At 40.0% G+C, this 17,277-nt stretch overlaps 1 protein-coding gene across 1 annotated transcript in view; it reads right to left on the bottom strand.

Moving 5' to 3' along the window:
• The window catches only part of Hhip (hedgehog interacting protein), a 94,149-nt gene that overhangs the window by 60,470 nt on the left and 16,402 nt on the right, over positions 1 to 17,277 (bottom strand). Inside the window, exons 3-7 of the mRNA XM_013029499.1 lie at positions 15,410 to 15,473; positions 13,312 to 13,386; positions 12,384 to 12,576; positions 5,885 to 6,041; positions 4,997 to 5,198 (exon numbers count right to left, since the gene is read on the bottom strand). Of these exons, the coding sequence (XP_012884953.1) occupies positions 4,997 to 5,198; positions 5,885 to 6,041; positions 12,384 to 12,576; positions 13,312 to 13,386; positions 15,410 to 15,473 (691 nt within the window). The remainder of the gene's footprint in view (positions 1 to 4,996; positions 5,199 to 5,884; positions 6,042 to 12,383; positions 12,577 to 13,311; positions 13,387 to 15,409; positions 15,474 to 17,277) is intronic.

Below are 17,277 nucleotides of genomic sequence, written 5' to 3' on the forward strand. Positions count from 1 at the left end.
TCCAAGTAGATAGAGAAGCACAGGGGTCCAGTGACACTTGCTCCAATGATAGACAAGACTCTCAGCTCTGTCTGCTGCGTGCTATCAGCTAGGGGCGGGGAGGGAGGCGCACTCTGTCCTGGGCCCACTTGTGAGAACTCGGGGAGCAGAAATGGGGCTTCTAGTTTCCTGCAGGGGTGGCGTCCCTGGGGGTGGCAGGTGCAAGGCTACAGATGGCTCCTGGGCCCTGAGTAATCGGGAGTACTTCAGGGGAAATTGTGCAAGCATACCTTAGAGTATGCTGGTGCTTACTGAGAAGTTTCCTGATAGAAGAGCAAATCAGGTGTTTTAAGAATAAAACAATTATCAATTTTGACAACAAACTGTGCACCATAATCTGAAGTGGGAAACAAAATAAAAAGGAGCAAAATCAATGGGTAAAGCAATTTACTAATTAGAATTCATTTTTCCTTCCTTCCTTCCTTCCTTCCTTCCTTCCTTCCTTTCCTTCCTTCCTTCCTCCCTCCCTTCCTTCCTTCCTTCTTTCTTCCCTCCATCCCCTGCTTTTTCTTTCTTGGCCTTGGGCTTGAACTCAGGGCCTGGGCATGGCAACTTCACTTCCTGCTTTTTGGTGGTTTTTTAATTCGGAGATCAGAGCCTCGTGGATTTTCCTTGCCCAGGCTGGCTCTAAACCATGATCCTCAGATCTTAGCCTCCTGAGTAGCAAGCATTACAGGCATGAGTTACCAGTGCCCAGCCTGAACTCGGCCTGGGTGCTGTCACTCAGCTCTTCAGCTCAAAGTGAGCACTCTACCACTTGAGCCACAGTGCCACTTCCAGCTTTTTCTGGTAATGTGCTGCTGAGGAATGGAACCCAGGGCCTCATGCATGCAAGGCAAGCACTCTACCACTGAGTCACCTTCCCAGCCCTCCACAGCTTATTTCTTACACCAGAGAAATACTTTATTCCTTAGTGTATGCTTTACAAGTTTCCAGATAATTCTTACAATATGTTAAGCCCACACGATAGTATAATCTCTTAAATTTTAGACAGCACAGTCTGGTCTTGCTGTTTAAAAATGAGACATCATAGTTTTAACTTCAGTCAGGACTCATGTCCAAGTTCTTTAATACCTGGCTGTTTGCCAATGGCCTTCCACTCAGCAGTTACAGCTCAGGATTGGTAGAAGTTTAAGAGATCAGTCAACTGCAGATCTTTGTCCACCAAAAAAAAGGGGGGGTGGGGCTTATTTTTTTACTACGTTGAAAAAAAATCACTGTCAATTCATAAGGGACAATTATCAGAGAGCATCCCAGATTTTTAAAAGCTAGTACCTCTAGAAATGCTTACAATCATAGATTCTTCTTTATGTCTGATTTAATTGACTCTTACTAGTCATTAATCTCTACTGTGGTTTATATAATTGTCAGGATCTCCTTTGTGGTTTATATAGTTTTCATTTCGGGCATGTAGAAGTTGGATTTTGTATGTGTTATTAATTCTGTGAGCTGGCTATTGCAACCCATAAAGTTGTTAAGCAACTTTATACCTGCTCTTAGAATGTTAAAACCTAAAGAATAGAGGCGAAAATATGTAGAATAATTTTTGAAAATTCTTACTTGCATCTCTTATGAAAAATAATAGTTGGTGAACACAAAAATAATTTCATGGACATACCGACTTCATATATATATTTATATGTAAATATATATATATAAATATATTTATACATATATATTTTTTTAAGCCCGAGAAATCACTCACTGTAAACTAGCCATGGGAGTGCTCTCGCTTGCTCTCCTGCTGAGTCTATACTGCCACAATCAGTGGTATCAGCTCATGAGTGTGTTGGCATTTGCTCCTTTGCCTGCAGAAGTCTCTATTTTGTTTGTTTGGGGGGAGGGCGGAGGAGGGGAGGCAACCTGGGGCTTGAATTCAGGACCTGGGCACTGTCCCTGAGCTTTTTTGCTTAAGGCTAGTGTTCTACCACTTGAATCATAGCTCTACGTCCTGCTTTTGGGGGGAAATTAACTGGGGATAAAGAGTTTCATGGCTTTCCTGCTCTGTCTGGTTTCAAACTTGGATCCTCATATCTCAGCCTCCTGCCTAGCTAGGATTACAGGCATGAGCCAGCAGCAGGGGCCTCCTCTTTCAATGTTTCTAAGCATTGGAAAGAGAATGAGGCAGCCACGATGTGGTCTCAGAATACACACTCACACCTTTGCGACAGATTCCTCACTCACTGACGTCTTTAATGCTGAACACTCAAGAGAATTTAAGTATTACACTTGAAAATATGTCCTATCAGTTACTAGAATAATGGATTTTGAAGTTTAAGCTCCAGAAACCCTAAAGCTCTTCTGGATAAAAAGGACACCAAACTCTACAGGATTTCTTACGGGTTTGGCCAAATTCTACTGCGCTGCTTGGGCCTGCAGTGTAAACATACCACAGAAAATGGCACTGCTATACCCTGGGGCTGTACAATTTTACTATGTGATGAAATGTCTCCATGTCAGGACAAACTATCCCAGTGAAGCTTTCAATCATGAGCCCAATGGATGGGTGCAAAGTAAAACAGAGAGACTCTAAAGCAAAAGGCAGCCAGCCATTCTTTAGGAAGTTAAAGTAGAAGTAAGAAATCAGTTTTATTATTTGCCAGAACCCTCAACCCCTTTTGCATGTATTAGTTTTTGCATTACTTCTTCCCCTCCTTCCTTTCCTCCTCCTTCTCTTTTTCTTCTTTCTTTTCCCTTTTCTTCCTCCTCCTCCCTTTCTCTTTTTCCTCTTTTCCCTCCTTCTTTGGTAGTACTCAGGTTTGTATGGCCTCATACTTGCTATGGCACACTACCATTTGAGCCACGTAATCCTTTTTAAGAATGATAGCTTCAGTTATTTTTCAAATAGGGTATCATGGTTTTACCCCAACTATCCTGGACTTGGATTCTCTTATTTATTCTGAGTACGTGGATGACAAGCGAGTACTACGATGCCTGACCCACATGAATCTTTTTGATACCAGCGTTTTACTCAAATAATATTTAAAAGCTGTTTGTTATCTTCTCAGGTATTTGAAAATACATTTTAAAAAGTAAATTGTATATGTGTGTTAGAGTATATATCCTTTAACTTCACAATGCTTTTATGGATAAAAAGTAAGGAACAAAGTGCTAGAATCACCCTAAATGTTTCCCAACAAGGAAATATGTAACACCTTTTTCAAAAGGTTTAAAGTTTAACTTTTTGAGAAATTTTTGCAAATCTGGGAAATCTCAAGGTATGCTGTTAAGTGAAAAGAAGAGGCTGAAGAGAACACACATAAAACATACATGAAGGGCCACACACATACACATGCACATACGAAGGGAAACAGTTATGAAGAGACTCACAGAAAACATGTATCATGTATGCCTGACTTTTATCCTAATTTTGTTTGAAAGTTTCTTAGAGGAAAAAGAAAAACTCTCAAAAATAGAAATAGTAACAGGTGTTTGTCTGTTTTCCCATTTGCTAACAAGTGCTTGCATGTTTTTGTAAGAAAAATATTTATTTAGTTTTAATATAAAAACAAGAAGGAACTTTATCAAAGTGTACATAGTTGTTAATCACTGGGCTCAGAGAGGATGGTCTTTTCCTTCATTTGTTCTTTTCAGAGAGCACATTCCTGGGCTCTGGCTAGGGAATTGCACTTGTATCTTCAACTTTGCTCTTAACACCTGGCAGTGACTTATTAGGAAGCAACTCAGCAGGTATTTTATTGAACCCTGATATGCAAAATATCAATGCTTCATTCTGATTCCTTGCTGTGAATTCTAATGAGAAGTTTTACTGGGAGAATGTTTAAACTGAATTAAGGAAGATTTTTTCCCCCCAAATGATTTGTGTTTTGCTGCCAAAGTCCTTTGCCATAAAAGGTCTGTTTGTTTATTTTGTTGGGTTTTTGAGGCAAGGTCTTATTATAGAACTCAGGCTGGCCTCAAACTTCTGATTCTCCTGCCTTAACTTCCTCATGTTGGGTTTACAGCTACCAAGCCCAGCTAAAATATTTACTTCTCTTATGGCTGAGTTTGATACTACCACTTCACCAGCTTGAGCCTAGGTGTTCCAAACTCTGTGGCATTATCTGCATTCTAATTGACTCATTCTACTGTTCCCTAATGAAGAGGTGCTAGCTATGTATTAGGAATATCTCTATATTTTTTTCCTGACTTGTTTGTCCTGACTCTGGTGATCAGACCTTTAAATAGAACACAAAAGACAAAGGAATTCATTTCTACAAAAGACACATCCTTCCTTTAATGTTTTCCAGTTAAAAAAACAGAATAGATAGTTTTCCCCATTTCTCCATTCTAAAATATTCATGAGCTGTTAAATGTGTCTGGATGTTAGAAGGCCACAATGTGTAGCTTATTGCCATTTCACTCATGGGAAACAATCTTTATTCACATGTCTAGATTATTTAGCATGATAAGCCAAATTGAGAGAGGTTGGAAGAGAAGGGGAAAGGTGTGCTCACATACTACATAAATGACTAATTGTAGATAAAAGTATTTGACTTACCTGCAAAATACTGTACATGGACACCACAGCGTGAGAAACATTTATACATGACAGATTCAAAAATAGATACAGTAAAGAATAATGTGGAATTGTCAAGTAACCAAAAACCTTCTGGTGCTAACAAATGGTGATGTTCCATCAAATGTTATGCCCACTAAACAATATCTAAACAAACTCTTTACAAAGGCAAGTCATTTTAAATTTGAAAATTGCCTAGGGAAAAAAATGTTAAAATATCCACCAAATTGCATTTTTCCAATTGCCAGAAAATAGCATCAACATTGAATGTGGCTACCCCAATTAGTGGCCTGCAATTATTGTTCTTTTACGCTGCCTACCTTTCTCCTTCAACATTCTTTCTTTTGTTATAGAGAAATAACTTCATGAGGAAAATTAACTCTAAAACAAAACACCAACATAGCCACTGCAAAGATAAATAAAAATTGAAAAGCCAACCTTTATTCCACTTTGAACAAGTTTGTGAATATCCAAATAAGGCTCCTTGAAAATGTCTCCTGCAGGGGTCAGAATCTTCACGTAACCTTCTTTTTCCAAAATAAAGAGCCGGTGAGAGCCGTCCCCACTGTGCACTGCACCCACAGGCTGCCGTAGCCCGCTCACCACCTCCTGCACGCAGAAGCAGTTGGGCTTGTGCTTCCTAAACGGATGGGAAATGACACCAACAGTAAGGCTTGTGTGTCTTTGTTGAGACACATCATCCTTCCCAAAATCCATTTCTTCTAGAAACCAATGGTTTTGCAAAGACACAGAGTAACTCACCCAACTCACACCTTTGTGTAATTCTTGTGATTCCTTTTCAGTTTTTTAATGGAAAATAGTAAAATGGCTTTCTCTCAGAAAGCCAACGTGAGGATCCAAAACATGAAGATTTAACATTTTCATCGGCTCATTATCTCATCTTGCAGTGGCTATAATTAAAATGGGCTTTTACTGACAATAATGAACCCCTTACAAGAAGGGACTGAGAAGGTTCTAAGATCTATTTATAAAAATCTGATTTGCTAATAATAATTGTACCAAATATTTCCACAGCACCATAAGCTTACAACAATCATAAAATTCAAGCTTAAAACTATGCCTATAAAATTCATATGAGTCATAGAGAAGCCAAGCTCGTAACATGGGATTAGTGGTCTAAGTATTAAAAGCATTTAAGCTATGATTTTAGAAAAGCAAACTACCCAAAAGAAAGCACCAAGTGACTGGGGAATAGAGCTAGCTGCTGAACATAATAAGCACGCACAGTTGAGGGACTGTTTTTAAAACCACAGTTTTGTCACTTTTTTTCTCTCTCAAGAATCAAGAACATTTATACGTATGGACCTGCTGATCTCCTCGGCTTTGTCATATTCTTCCATCTGATCCAAGTAGTTAGAGGCTGGCCCTCTGACTTGTTTTCTGGGAAAATCTGGAAAGCACAGCCCACCATCTTTTCTCGCATAGTAAAAGCAAAACTCCTCAGCCGTTGTTTGAAGGAAACCTTAAAAAATAAAATGGTGAAAAGACTCATCAGAAATACAGCACTGCAGCTGAACTACCTCATTTGGTGTCTTATTTTAAAAAGTGTATGAATATGCTAGGATAATAAGTAATGGAAACAGAAGGACGGATGGACAATTGGAATTGCATGAGGGTTGGGGGGGGGAGGGAGATGATTTCTTCTTTAACCAGAAAGAAAGAAATGAAGAACTGCAGTAAAAGTGGCCTTGTGCGTGGCATATCCCAGGCTGGTAGGAAATGCACGTGGTACCAGCTATGGGATGCTTGGTAACTACTGCACTATTGTTCCAAGTTTCCTCAATGAGCAGTGAGCTGACTTCCTCCCTCTCTGGCATTTTCCCCTACTAAATTACTTCCTGGAAAAGACAAGTTACAATCAAGGAAGAGGCTATCAAGGACCAATGTGGGGTATTTTATAAGTCGTATTGGGTTGCCCCTCAGATGCCATTAAATAAGGAGCCCTATAAGAGAGAGAAAAGGAGGGAAAACAGAATATCCTATTCAAGGGACACATAGGAAAATGGAATCAGGTAACTTAAGGGGACCAGTGGGGTGGGGACAGATGGGTAAAGAATGATGAAGGGTGACACTGGTCAAGACCTGTTGCACCCCTAAACTGACACGTTGAACTGAAATGCCTCTGAACAACTACATAAAGATATTTTTAAAAATCTTCATAATAAATGACTGACTCCCTGTGTGACCTTCAGTGCTAAGTAGAGGCTAGCACTAAGGCCTCTGTTTCTAAATAAGTAAAAAACATTTTCCCTGTACTTTATGTATAGATAATGATGATTTTGCAATTCGAAAATTCTATTTTATAAATGGCAATTTATAACTTACCCTATCTAATCTTCTCAAGCAGAGAAGCTGACATATCATTGAACTAAAACACCCCTAGGAAGGGACCAAGAACTGGAAAGTTACTTTTCTTTGAAAAAATATTCAAGCATTAGAAATTGGAGAAAGGACCAAAGGTTGTAGCATCATTTATTTATCTTGAGCAATTTACTACAACAGATAACTTTTCCCCTTCCATTCTTCAATGGCTAAGAACTTGGATGACAACTGCCTACTGGTGGTAAACAAGTCTCCTTGAGTAAAATTAAGAGAGGGAAAGTTCAAGTTTATTTCAGCACATAATCTGTACATTCCAACATTGTAGTCTGTCAATCAGTACCACCTCAGGAGCCATCAATGAGCATTGCTGGTGGCTGATACCATTTTTTTTTTGTTGGTTGTGGGGCTTGAACTCTGGGCTTGGGTGCTGTCCCTGAGTTCTTCAGCTCAAGGCTAGTGGTCTACCACTTGAGCCACAGTGCCACTTCCAGGTTTCTGAATGGTTTATTCGAGATAAGAGTCTCATGGAATTTCCTTCCCTGGGCTGGTTTTGAACCGTGATCCTCAGATCTCAGTCTCCTGAGTAGCTAGGAATATAGGCATGAGCTATCAGCATCCAGATGCTGATATCATTTTTAAAAGGATTTCTTATAGCTGGGGAAAAATAGAAGGAAATGAGAAATCACTTTCAAATAGTCTCTCTTGAGAACACATTCATCTATTTCCATAAACTGTGGCCCAGGCGGTAGTCTTGACAAATCATAAAAGTACAAAAAATGGGTCTGGGAAGGTGGCTCAGTGGTAGAGTGCTTGCCTTGCATGCACGAGGCCCTCAGTTGGATTCCTCAGCACCACATAAGCAGAAAAAGCTGGAAATGGTACTGTGGCTCAAGTGGTAGAGAGCTAGCCTTGAACTGAAGAGCTCAGGGACAGCCCCCAGACCCAGAGTTCAGGCCCCATGACCAACAAAAAGCAAACAACAACAAAAAACATTAATAAGGAATCCTTCCTTTCATCTCACAAACCCCAGGCCCATGCGAGGAACCTCAGTGTAAAGGAGGGAGCTAGTGCCGGAGGCTTTTACTACAAAATGTGCACCTTTTTCTTACAACCATGATATATGGAATGAAGTAAATCCTTTTAAAAGTAGCATTAGTCATTTTCCCTTGAAGGATCTGCTTTTTCTGTGGACAGTGATGAAACAGACCCATTTTGTTGTGAGGATTCAAAAAGCATCTGATTTCAAGGCACTGATCAACATGTCTTGCAAGGGAAGATGAACCCTTCCGCAGCCCTCCACAGGCTCCCTGAGGAGTGGCTGGCTGGAGGCGAGCATTCAGCCCGTTCCAGATTAGTAGAACGTGATGGGTGTGAACTGTCCATACTCACAAAGTATTGCAGTGGTTTTTATTGTTACTGTCTGAGTGCACCAGTACCAGGGCTTGAACTCAGGGCCTGGGTAATGTTCTTTAGCTGTTTCACTCAAGGTTAGCATTCTTTCACATCCACGTGAGCCACAGCTCCCCTTCTGGCTTTTTGCTGGTTAGTTGGAGATGAGATTCTCATAGACTTTGCTGCCAGGACTGACTTGGATCTCAGCCTACTGAGTAGCTAGGATTAGGAGTGTGAGCCACTGGCTCCTGACGTGGGGATTCTAGTTCCGCTATACCATAGAAAACCCTACAGACTACTGACATGCAAAGCAGTTATCCCTAGGGAGCATTCTGTAGTCTAGGTTTTCCCTTCTCAACGTGTATTCTAGAGAAGTTATCTCTCCTCCTTATATGTGTGCTCACCACGAAAAGGAAAAGAGGGAAATGAGCCCCCTGTTGCAAAAGGGGCTGCACACACACAGAGCGCGCTCTAATGGAGTGTCCGTCCATGCCCACTGGCTTGCTGTCCTTGGGACTAACAGGACATCTGTGTAAGGGATCTGATGTAGTTAGGAGCCATTGTGGGTTCCAGAAACTCAATAGACTCAAACTCTTGACCTTGGCCTCATTAGCGACAGGATTAAGCCAATTGAACTAATTGGGTGCAGACCTTTCACACTACAATAAACCAGGGCTGCAGAGATGACTGACGAAAACCATTATGATAACAGGTAGAGAGAAAGGAGGAGGGCTGGTGAATGTGTGGCCATTAGCATGCTTTCCACTGAGAGTATTACGCCACCTTTTAATGAACAACAGAGTTTCTACTCTGCTCATTCAGGTGAAAGAAAAAAACTTGGGGGGATTAAGAATAGAGCTCCTGTGTTACCTTAATGTCATTTCAGCATTTTGTTTTGTTTTGCTAATGTTGAAATGCTAGTTCCCTAACAACTAGCGAATAGTGAGGTTAATAAAATTCTTATGCATGCTTACTTATATTGCTGTTTAATTTCTTTTCCCATTTTTAGGAGGGAAGTAAGTGACTCATGATTGTTTCTAAATTAATATGTCTAGAAATGAACTAACTTCAGGCTATAAGAGTATTTGGAAATGGCCGGGCTATCGTTAGCCTATGAAAGAAAAGCAACAGGTGAGGTCATTTATATATTTATTTCTTCACATATTGAGCAACAGAGGGAAAAATGACTCTCTCAATTCTCTTAAAATTTTTTTTCTTTTAGAAAAAAATACCCCCTAGGATGCCTTCCTCTTCAAGGATTTGATTTCTAGAAAGAAGAGGCCATTTGTAAAGGAAGTGAGATATGTTGACAACTTTCTTTCAAAAAAAAATTTCAAAGTAGCTGTTTTCCACAATTTTGAACTGCCAAGAAAAGTAAACCATATTATTAAATGGACTTAGAAAATCCTGACAAACTTGCTTATATACCCATTTCTGAAAAACTAGCACTCTACAAGTCTAAAGATACTTTTCTGTGCAGCAAATGTGGGAGGGGGTAGAGAGTCCCACCTTGTGCATTCTACTTTAGAAAATGGCAACCTGCTTTTCAAGGATCAATCTGTCTAACAAAGCCGGGGCCAGTGGTTCATGTCTAGAATCCTAGCTACTCAGGAAATTGGGATCTGAGGATCAAAGATCAAACCAGCTGGGGCAGGAAAAAGCTGCAAGTAGAGCTGTGGCTCAAGTGGTAGAATGCCAGTCTTGAGGGAAAAGCACCCTGGCACACTTGCAGACACATGCATGTGCACGCACACACACAGACTCACACACACACACACACACACAAATCTGGGTATCAATTAAATGATGCATAGAGTACCTTATTGCAGCTCACCGTGGGGACATGCATGGGGACAAGTATTTCAAATGATGATTGGTGTAAACCTAGGAAGGACAGCCCTGTCTGCTAAGGCCTATGCCTTCCATTGTGTAGAAGGCACCGGGCACTCTCTGCTTCGAGAGGAGAGCTTTCATCTGGTTATCTTTCAAGGCAGCCTGGGTGGCCACCAAGAGCACTTGACATCTTGATGCACTTCAGCAGTTTTACATATATACAAACTTTGGAGAAAAATAAATTTATCATTCATCACCACATATGTTGACCCGGGGAGCGGCAGGCCTGCTTGCAGGACTCGCTCTGCACTGTCGGCTGAGCTCTCCTCTTGGGGGGGATGCTGTGGGGGTTTTCTGAGGGGGAGGATGCTAAAAGAACGAAATACAGAAAGCCCCTCCCCCCGTCCCGTGAAGGGGCCCGCATGCCTTGCAGAGAGCACAGGGGGTTTCTCGAGGGGAGCTAAAGGGAAGCGGAAGCGGGTTGGTGTCCCTTTCAAGGTGTGACGGGAAAAGCAGACTTGAACCTTTCTGGTTTATAGTCTGTTATCACTTCTCTGCAGGCCATTGAGCAGCTCTGACCTACTCCACCGTGCTTTGGGGAATGTGGTCAAGAGGAAGAAACAGCTGGGTTAAGGGAAGTCTCAGGAACGTGGCTGTAGTTTATAAAAACAATAATAATATTTTCCCATTCCGTGGATTTAGGTATACCTCGTGCTATACCCAAAGGGAGGAAGCTACTAGTCAAAATGTTTCTTTATTACAAAAGCACTTATAAGAGAATTCTATTGACCATAAAAATGTCAGGGGGAAAAAAAAACATTAAAATGTATAGAGCAGTTAAAAAATAATCTCTAGTCAGGTGCTGGTGGTTCACGCCTGTAATCCTAGCTATGCAGAAGGGATCTGAGGATCCTGGTTCAAAGCCAGACTGGCCAAGAAAATCCATGAGTCTTATGACCAATTAACCATCCGAAAGCCAGAAGTGGAGGTGTGGCTTAAGTAGCACAGATCCAGCCTTGAGCACAAAAAGCTAAGCAATAGCACTCAGGCCCTGAGTTCAAGCCCCAGTATCAGTACTGAAAAACAAAAAAATCTGTTGAGTACATGCAACAGTTCATAAAAGTTTGCTTGTGTAACGTTGCCTAACTAAACATAATTTGTCTCATTACATTTGTTTCTTCCTGTGTTGATTTTTCCAATTAAAGCAACAACAACCCGCATTCACAAGGTTCTGATGATAAACTTAATCACAGCCTAGGGATGCATATGTTTATCAAAGTCTGAAATACGATGATGGCCAGGTGTGTTTGTGAGACCACGGGCACAAGCTTCTGCATTTATCCAAAGCCTTCTCTGTGTACTCACTGACTACCGTAGGGACTCGGATTTTATCCTCTGTCCACTCTTCCAACCTTCACACAGGTTTCTGAGACTTAGCACTGGGCATTTTATGTGAAAAGTCTGTGTCACATGTGACATTTTGAGATTCCTAGGCATATTCCATTTGTAGAGAACTCTTAGAAGTCAGTGGACTTTTTCCAGTCACATGTCAGCTGTGTAGAAGAGACTATGTTAATATTGGCGGTGGGAGGGAAGGAAGACTCCAACAAAAAATTTGTATTGGGTAGAGGTGGAGAGCATGCTTAGCATGCTCAAGGCTCTGGGTTCAGTCCTCAGGTCAAAAAAAAAATCAAAAAAGAAATTTGTACTGATAAGCTAATGTGTATAAAGTCTGCCACCTATATAAGTGTGCATGTGTGTGTGTGTGTGTGTGTGTGTGTGTGCGTGCGTGCATGCACGTGCATGCATACCAGTTCTGCGGCTTGACCTCAGTGCCCTATGCTCTCACTTGGCTTTTTTAAAATTTTCACTCAAGGTTGGTACCCTATCACTTGAGCTGTACCTCCACTTCTGCCATTTTGCCAGTTAATTGGAGATAATAGTCTCACATTTTTCTGCCAGAGCTGGCTTTGAACTAGGATCCTCAGATCTCAGCCTCGCAAGTAGCTAGGATTACAGGATAAGCCGAAAGTGCCCAGCTCTATAATATTGATTTACCCCCCACAGTGTAGACTGATATTATAGTACTTTTTTGATATTAGAGTACTTTTCACATCAATAAAAATTACTTAGAAAGCAAAGCAGGGATTCTGAGAGGTGAATGCTCATCAATAAGCATTTAAGACCAGCTGTCTTATCAGGGTATATTGCAATGATTAATTTAATTTATGCTTTTCTTCTTTTCTTTTTTTCTTACCTGGAATATGACCTCGGCAAGTATAAAAGAATTCTTTGCAGTAGTCCGGGCAGAGCAGGGGCAGTACTAGGTCTCTTTCCAGGACTTCTCTCTCGGGTGAGTGGAACAGGCTCTGAGAATGCGGAGAACAGGGTGCGCACTTGACTTCCTCAAGCAACCTCCCACATTCTGTGTTGTTGGTAGCAGAAAATATCTGAAAGTCAAAAAAAATCAAAATTGAACATCTTTTTTTGATGCATGAGGTTATGGCAGGCTGTGTGGAAATCACTTAAGTCGGGAAGTTTTCTTCAGACCATGAAACTCTCTGGAAAGAGTCACTGTGCCACCTTGATCAGGACTCCTGGGGTCTTGTATGGTCCTCAGGACACACACGTGCTTCGGACCCACGCAAATTAAAAGTCTATGAGTCTGGTTTACCAGCGAGGAAAATTCAAAGACAATTCCATGTAGACCGCTTAATTATTTATCACTTCATTTTTGCCTTATATACTAAATTTTATTAACATTCAACAATTCTAACACAAGTTTTTTTTTTTTAAAGATATGGCTTATTTCTGTCTTAGGTGAAAATCTGTTTCATACCTGAAAATCCTAATATGATAGTCTCAAACCTATATGTGAATAACATTTTTAACTTTCAATCTGCAAACTCCAGGGGGAAAGTTTTCTAAACTGCCTTTCATGTTCTATAAAAATACCCGAAGCTGAATTAAATAGGTTTAAGACCAAATTTTATTATTCATTATATCATAGCCAGGAAAAATTTTCTAACTAGCTGCTCAGGTATGTTATAAACATGAACAAACACAAGAGTTTAATGAAAGTGCTTTTGTATAGCAGTGAATTTTAAAGGAAAAGGCATACTTTTAATTTTATTTTTTTTTCAACGATATGTCTTTTATTTCAGTAAGACCAATTAGGGACTTACTGATTCACTGATGTCAGCAATACATAGGTAGAAGAGGCCTTGATATTGGATTTTGAAAACCTGATCAGGGGTTTCCTTAATACATAGAGAAGACAATGTCAGCTCAATATTTGAGGAAGAAAACATGCTATCTCAAACATGGATTCTTTTTTTCAGAATATGATATAATATAAAGTGAATTAAATTTATCTTTTTCCTCATTTATCCAACTTTATTTCTACTAAATGACTTCTTTGGAACTATGTACCAAAGTTAAAAGTTTTAAGTGCCAGACCATTGCTTGAGGATAATATTTCATTACAAGTTTCTAGTTTGAAGAAATCACATGGCTTTTGGATGGGGATATTACAGAGATCATTAAAAAAAACTGGATCCAAAAGAGCAAGGCAACTTAAAAAAAAAAAAAACATTGAATACAAGCATGTTGAAATCTGATATGCAGTACTTTAAAGTCCAGTAGAAATTATACTATCTCAGGGGGCAAAAGATCCAACCATATGATTGATATATTAGAATTACCTACTTTACTCAAAAAAAGTTATTAGTTATGGTTCTATTTTTATTTTAGCTATTTATTTAATTGACAATTGGGTGAATACTTCAAATTTTGTAAACTGAAACATACACCAGACAGCTAGAATTTGCATTCCAAGAATGTTTCAAATATCTCTTATTCTCCATACTCTGGCAAATCTTAACAGACCTGTTCAATATTAATAAAGTTCATCTTGATTCTGTTTGTTTATCAGAGAGCAATCCACTCAGAATAAAACAACTGCAGATCATTGAAGCTACCACCTCTTGCTGCCTGAAATTAGATTGTAATAACTTTTGTTTTTATGGAGAAAATGGATGCTTCCTTTTTTTTTTTAACTGACACAACATGATCCCTATATATTCTGCCAGCTGCTGTTCAGGAGGAGCTTGATGTTAGTGCCTAAAGAATTTGATCTTTTACAATTTGGAATGTGTCCTGGCCACAAGATCTCTCATCAAAAGTTTCAGAAGGAGGATTCAGTAAATCGAGTATCGGAAATCAAGTATAATATTATTCTTTGTAAAGCTGCATGCTGTTCCGGCTCAGCAGGATGGTCACATTCTGCTTCGTGTGAGGGCTGCAGCGCATACCTATTTGAAGATAGATAGAGCCATCATTCTGGCTTTGGTTTCAATGAACCAATGGTCTTACTGAAGTCAATTAAACTGACTCAGCCCAAGCTACAACACTGGTTTAGACAGATGAGTAGTTGGGGGGGGGGGAAGAGGGCAGTGATTTTTTCTTTCCTTTCCTTTTCTTGTTTTTGGCCATGTGTCTGTGTTCATGCAGATCTTCAACTTTATGTCTGACAATGCCATCAATCTTAAGAAGAAATTTAAGCTAATTTCCTGTTTTGATTTTTAAAAGCCAAATAAAAAAAAACATCAAATTATGGTGATTTAAACTAAATATACTTTGGAAATCATGTACAACTTTGAAACATCATTACAGCATGCTTAGTAATGATTGTGGCTACTGATGACTAAGTTGGAACATCTGGCAGGTCATCCTTTAATCACTGCCTACTATGAAAGTGAAATACGTAGAGAAAGGTGAGATAAATACTAGAATACGGAATGAAGGCCTAGCCTACAACAATAGCTTATCAATAAACAGTAAAACAGGCAACAGAAGGCTTCTGTATTTCTCCTTATTTATAAATGAATGAAACAAGGTAACCCACACGGGTTCAATAAAGGGACAGGAGAAGAAAATCTGTGACAGTCCACTGAGATATTGCCTTAAAATGGCTTGGTACACACACACACACACACACAGAAAAGTTATTTCTAAAACATCATATGCCTACAAGGTTGTTCAGCTGTTGGGTAGAACACATGCCCCTCCGGACTATAGTGCTGGATTATGTCATTACAGAGTTCAGTTTCAATTTTAGGCTAATATGTAAATAGATCATTGTACTAAGGCAGCTGTTAAAGGGACCCCAGGATGAGTTATTTGTTTAGTTTTGGATGTGTTCAACAATAGCCTTTGTCCCTGAAAGAGCCAGAGCAAACAAATGATTGTAAAAGGGCACACTTGAAAACAATTACTTTTCACCCATTCCTTGACAGCTTTGGCTGCAAAACCACCCAAGGTAGAGAGAACTTCTGTGCCTGTTTGGCTACAAGTTTTAGAAATGAGAGTGTTTCAGTTGATTCCAGATTCCATTTAGCTAATGGGAATTAGATCCTTGTCACAAGCTGCACATAAGAGCTGCAAAAAAATATTGCGAAGACTTATGTTTGTCCTAACTTTTGGCAGAACTTATTTTTTAATGGTAGTTAACAATCTAGAATATGTAACTTGATAGAAATACACCAAGATGTAAAACATGAGACTATACCATGTCCAAGGACTTAAGCTCAGTGGTAGCTCATTAAAGAAAACATGTTAGTAGAGATTTCCTTGCATAGCTAAGCATGCCCAGTATTCCTATGGAGTTTGATGCTAAAAGTCTAAGAAGTTTCTTTCCTGAGGAAAAAGCTACTACTGCAGTTTCTAGAAAAGCTGCAGAAATGAAAAAAAAAATCCGAATTTTTTTCTTTCACAAACAAAATAGGGTTCTTTCAAATGATCGTCATTTCTCCTGTACACACATTATGAAATATGACCCTAACATATATTATAATCCAGGAAGGCTTATGGAAAAAAAGGGAAACACTGATGTTTATTATAAAATAACATGTTTTAAAAACTATTAAAATTTGAGAACTCACGGAAGTCAAGAATGCCTTTGCACAAGTCTATTGAATCTCTGTTTTGAACAATTTGGGTACTGTTCGTTTATAAACCACTTGCAATGGAACCAAGAAAGTCTAGTGGACCTAACTTAATTCAGACACACTTTCCAAAAGAGTAGGGGTTGTTGGCTACTGGAAACACATAAAACAGAAAGGAATTTGGATAGCTGTCATGGCAGATTGCTTCCTTAAAAAATGATTTCCTCAAGAGAAAATCAAATATAGGCTCCCTTAAGGGATTAACTCCCCCTCCCCCTGCCCGTCCTGCCACCCATCCTCTTCTCCCAACTATATTTATTTGAGAACAAAGTTTTCATTCTGCATCTTCCTGGAAGATCCCAGGCATCTAGAGACACTCGGGGACCTTTCCTGACAACTGTTTCTAAACCTTCTCTGAATTTCCGGGTTCTTGGGGGGCTCCTGGGAAAAACCTTTAAGAAATCTGAATGTAGCTGGCTTTGTAACTTAATTCAATTAGAATCCTGGCGCTTAATGACATTGTTTGGAATACAACGCTTTTAGTATCCGTTCCCCGGGTCTCACAGCGGCGGCTGCATATGGTAAGAATAAAGGGTGGGTTGCAGCCGAAGCCCTGTGGCAAGACAGTTCTCACTCATCTGGGAATAGAGCGAGCTGGACAAACGCTCCCTCAAAAGGCATGGACATTTGGACAGAGCCGGGGATTGAAAGAGAACGATGTTCTCTAGTTTCACCCATTAGAGAACCAACTAACAAATACAATGGTGTTGTTGTTATTCTTTTGCCATAAGCAACAGGGCTCCGTGTGTGGGCAGCAGTTTAGTGGGGAGGAGGAGAAGTCGACCCCTTTTTGTCCTATTGATTTTTTTCCCTATTTGCATGACTTGAGCAAATTAAATGATGCAATATGGCTTTTTGTTACAAAACAAAGTGAGATACCACCCAGACACATATGTTGATTCGTCGGAGCTGTTTACATGAGAATGGAGGGAAATCTACCGTGAACTGAGCATAAAAATTAGATTCAGCCGGGTATTTTTTTAGTGCCTGGGCCGGCCAGACTGGAGCACAAGTTTTCCAAGTCTCTCAGGTCTTTGACAACTGCAACGTCCCAAGAAACCTAAAATGGGGAGAAGGGGGGGGGCGGGACACCTGATGGTTTGATTGTGAACACGCGCGCAGGCGCGCACACACACCCCGCAGGGC

This window comes from Dipodomys ordii, unplaced genomic scaffold (assembly GCF_000151885.1).
Source record: "Dipodomys ordii isolate 6190 unplaced genomic scaffold, Dord_2.0 Scaffold119, whole genome shotgun sequence".
NCBI classification, from domain to species: Eukaryota; Metazoa; Chordata; class Mammalia; order Rodentia; family Heteromyidae; genus Dipodomys; species Dipodomys ordii.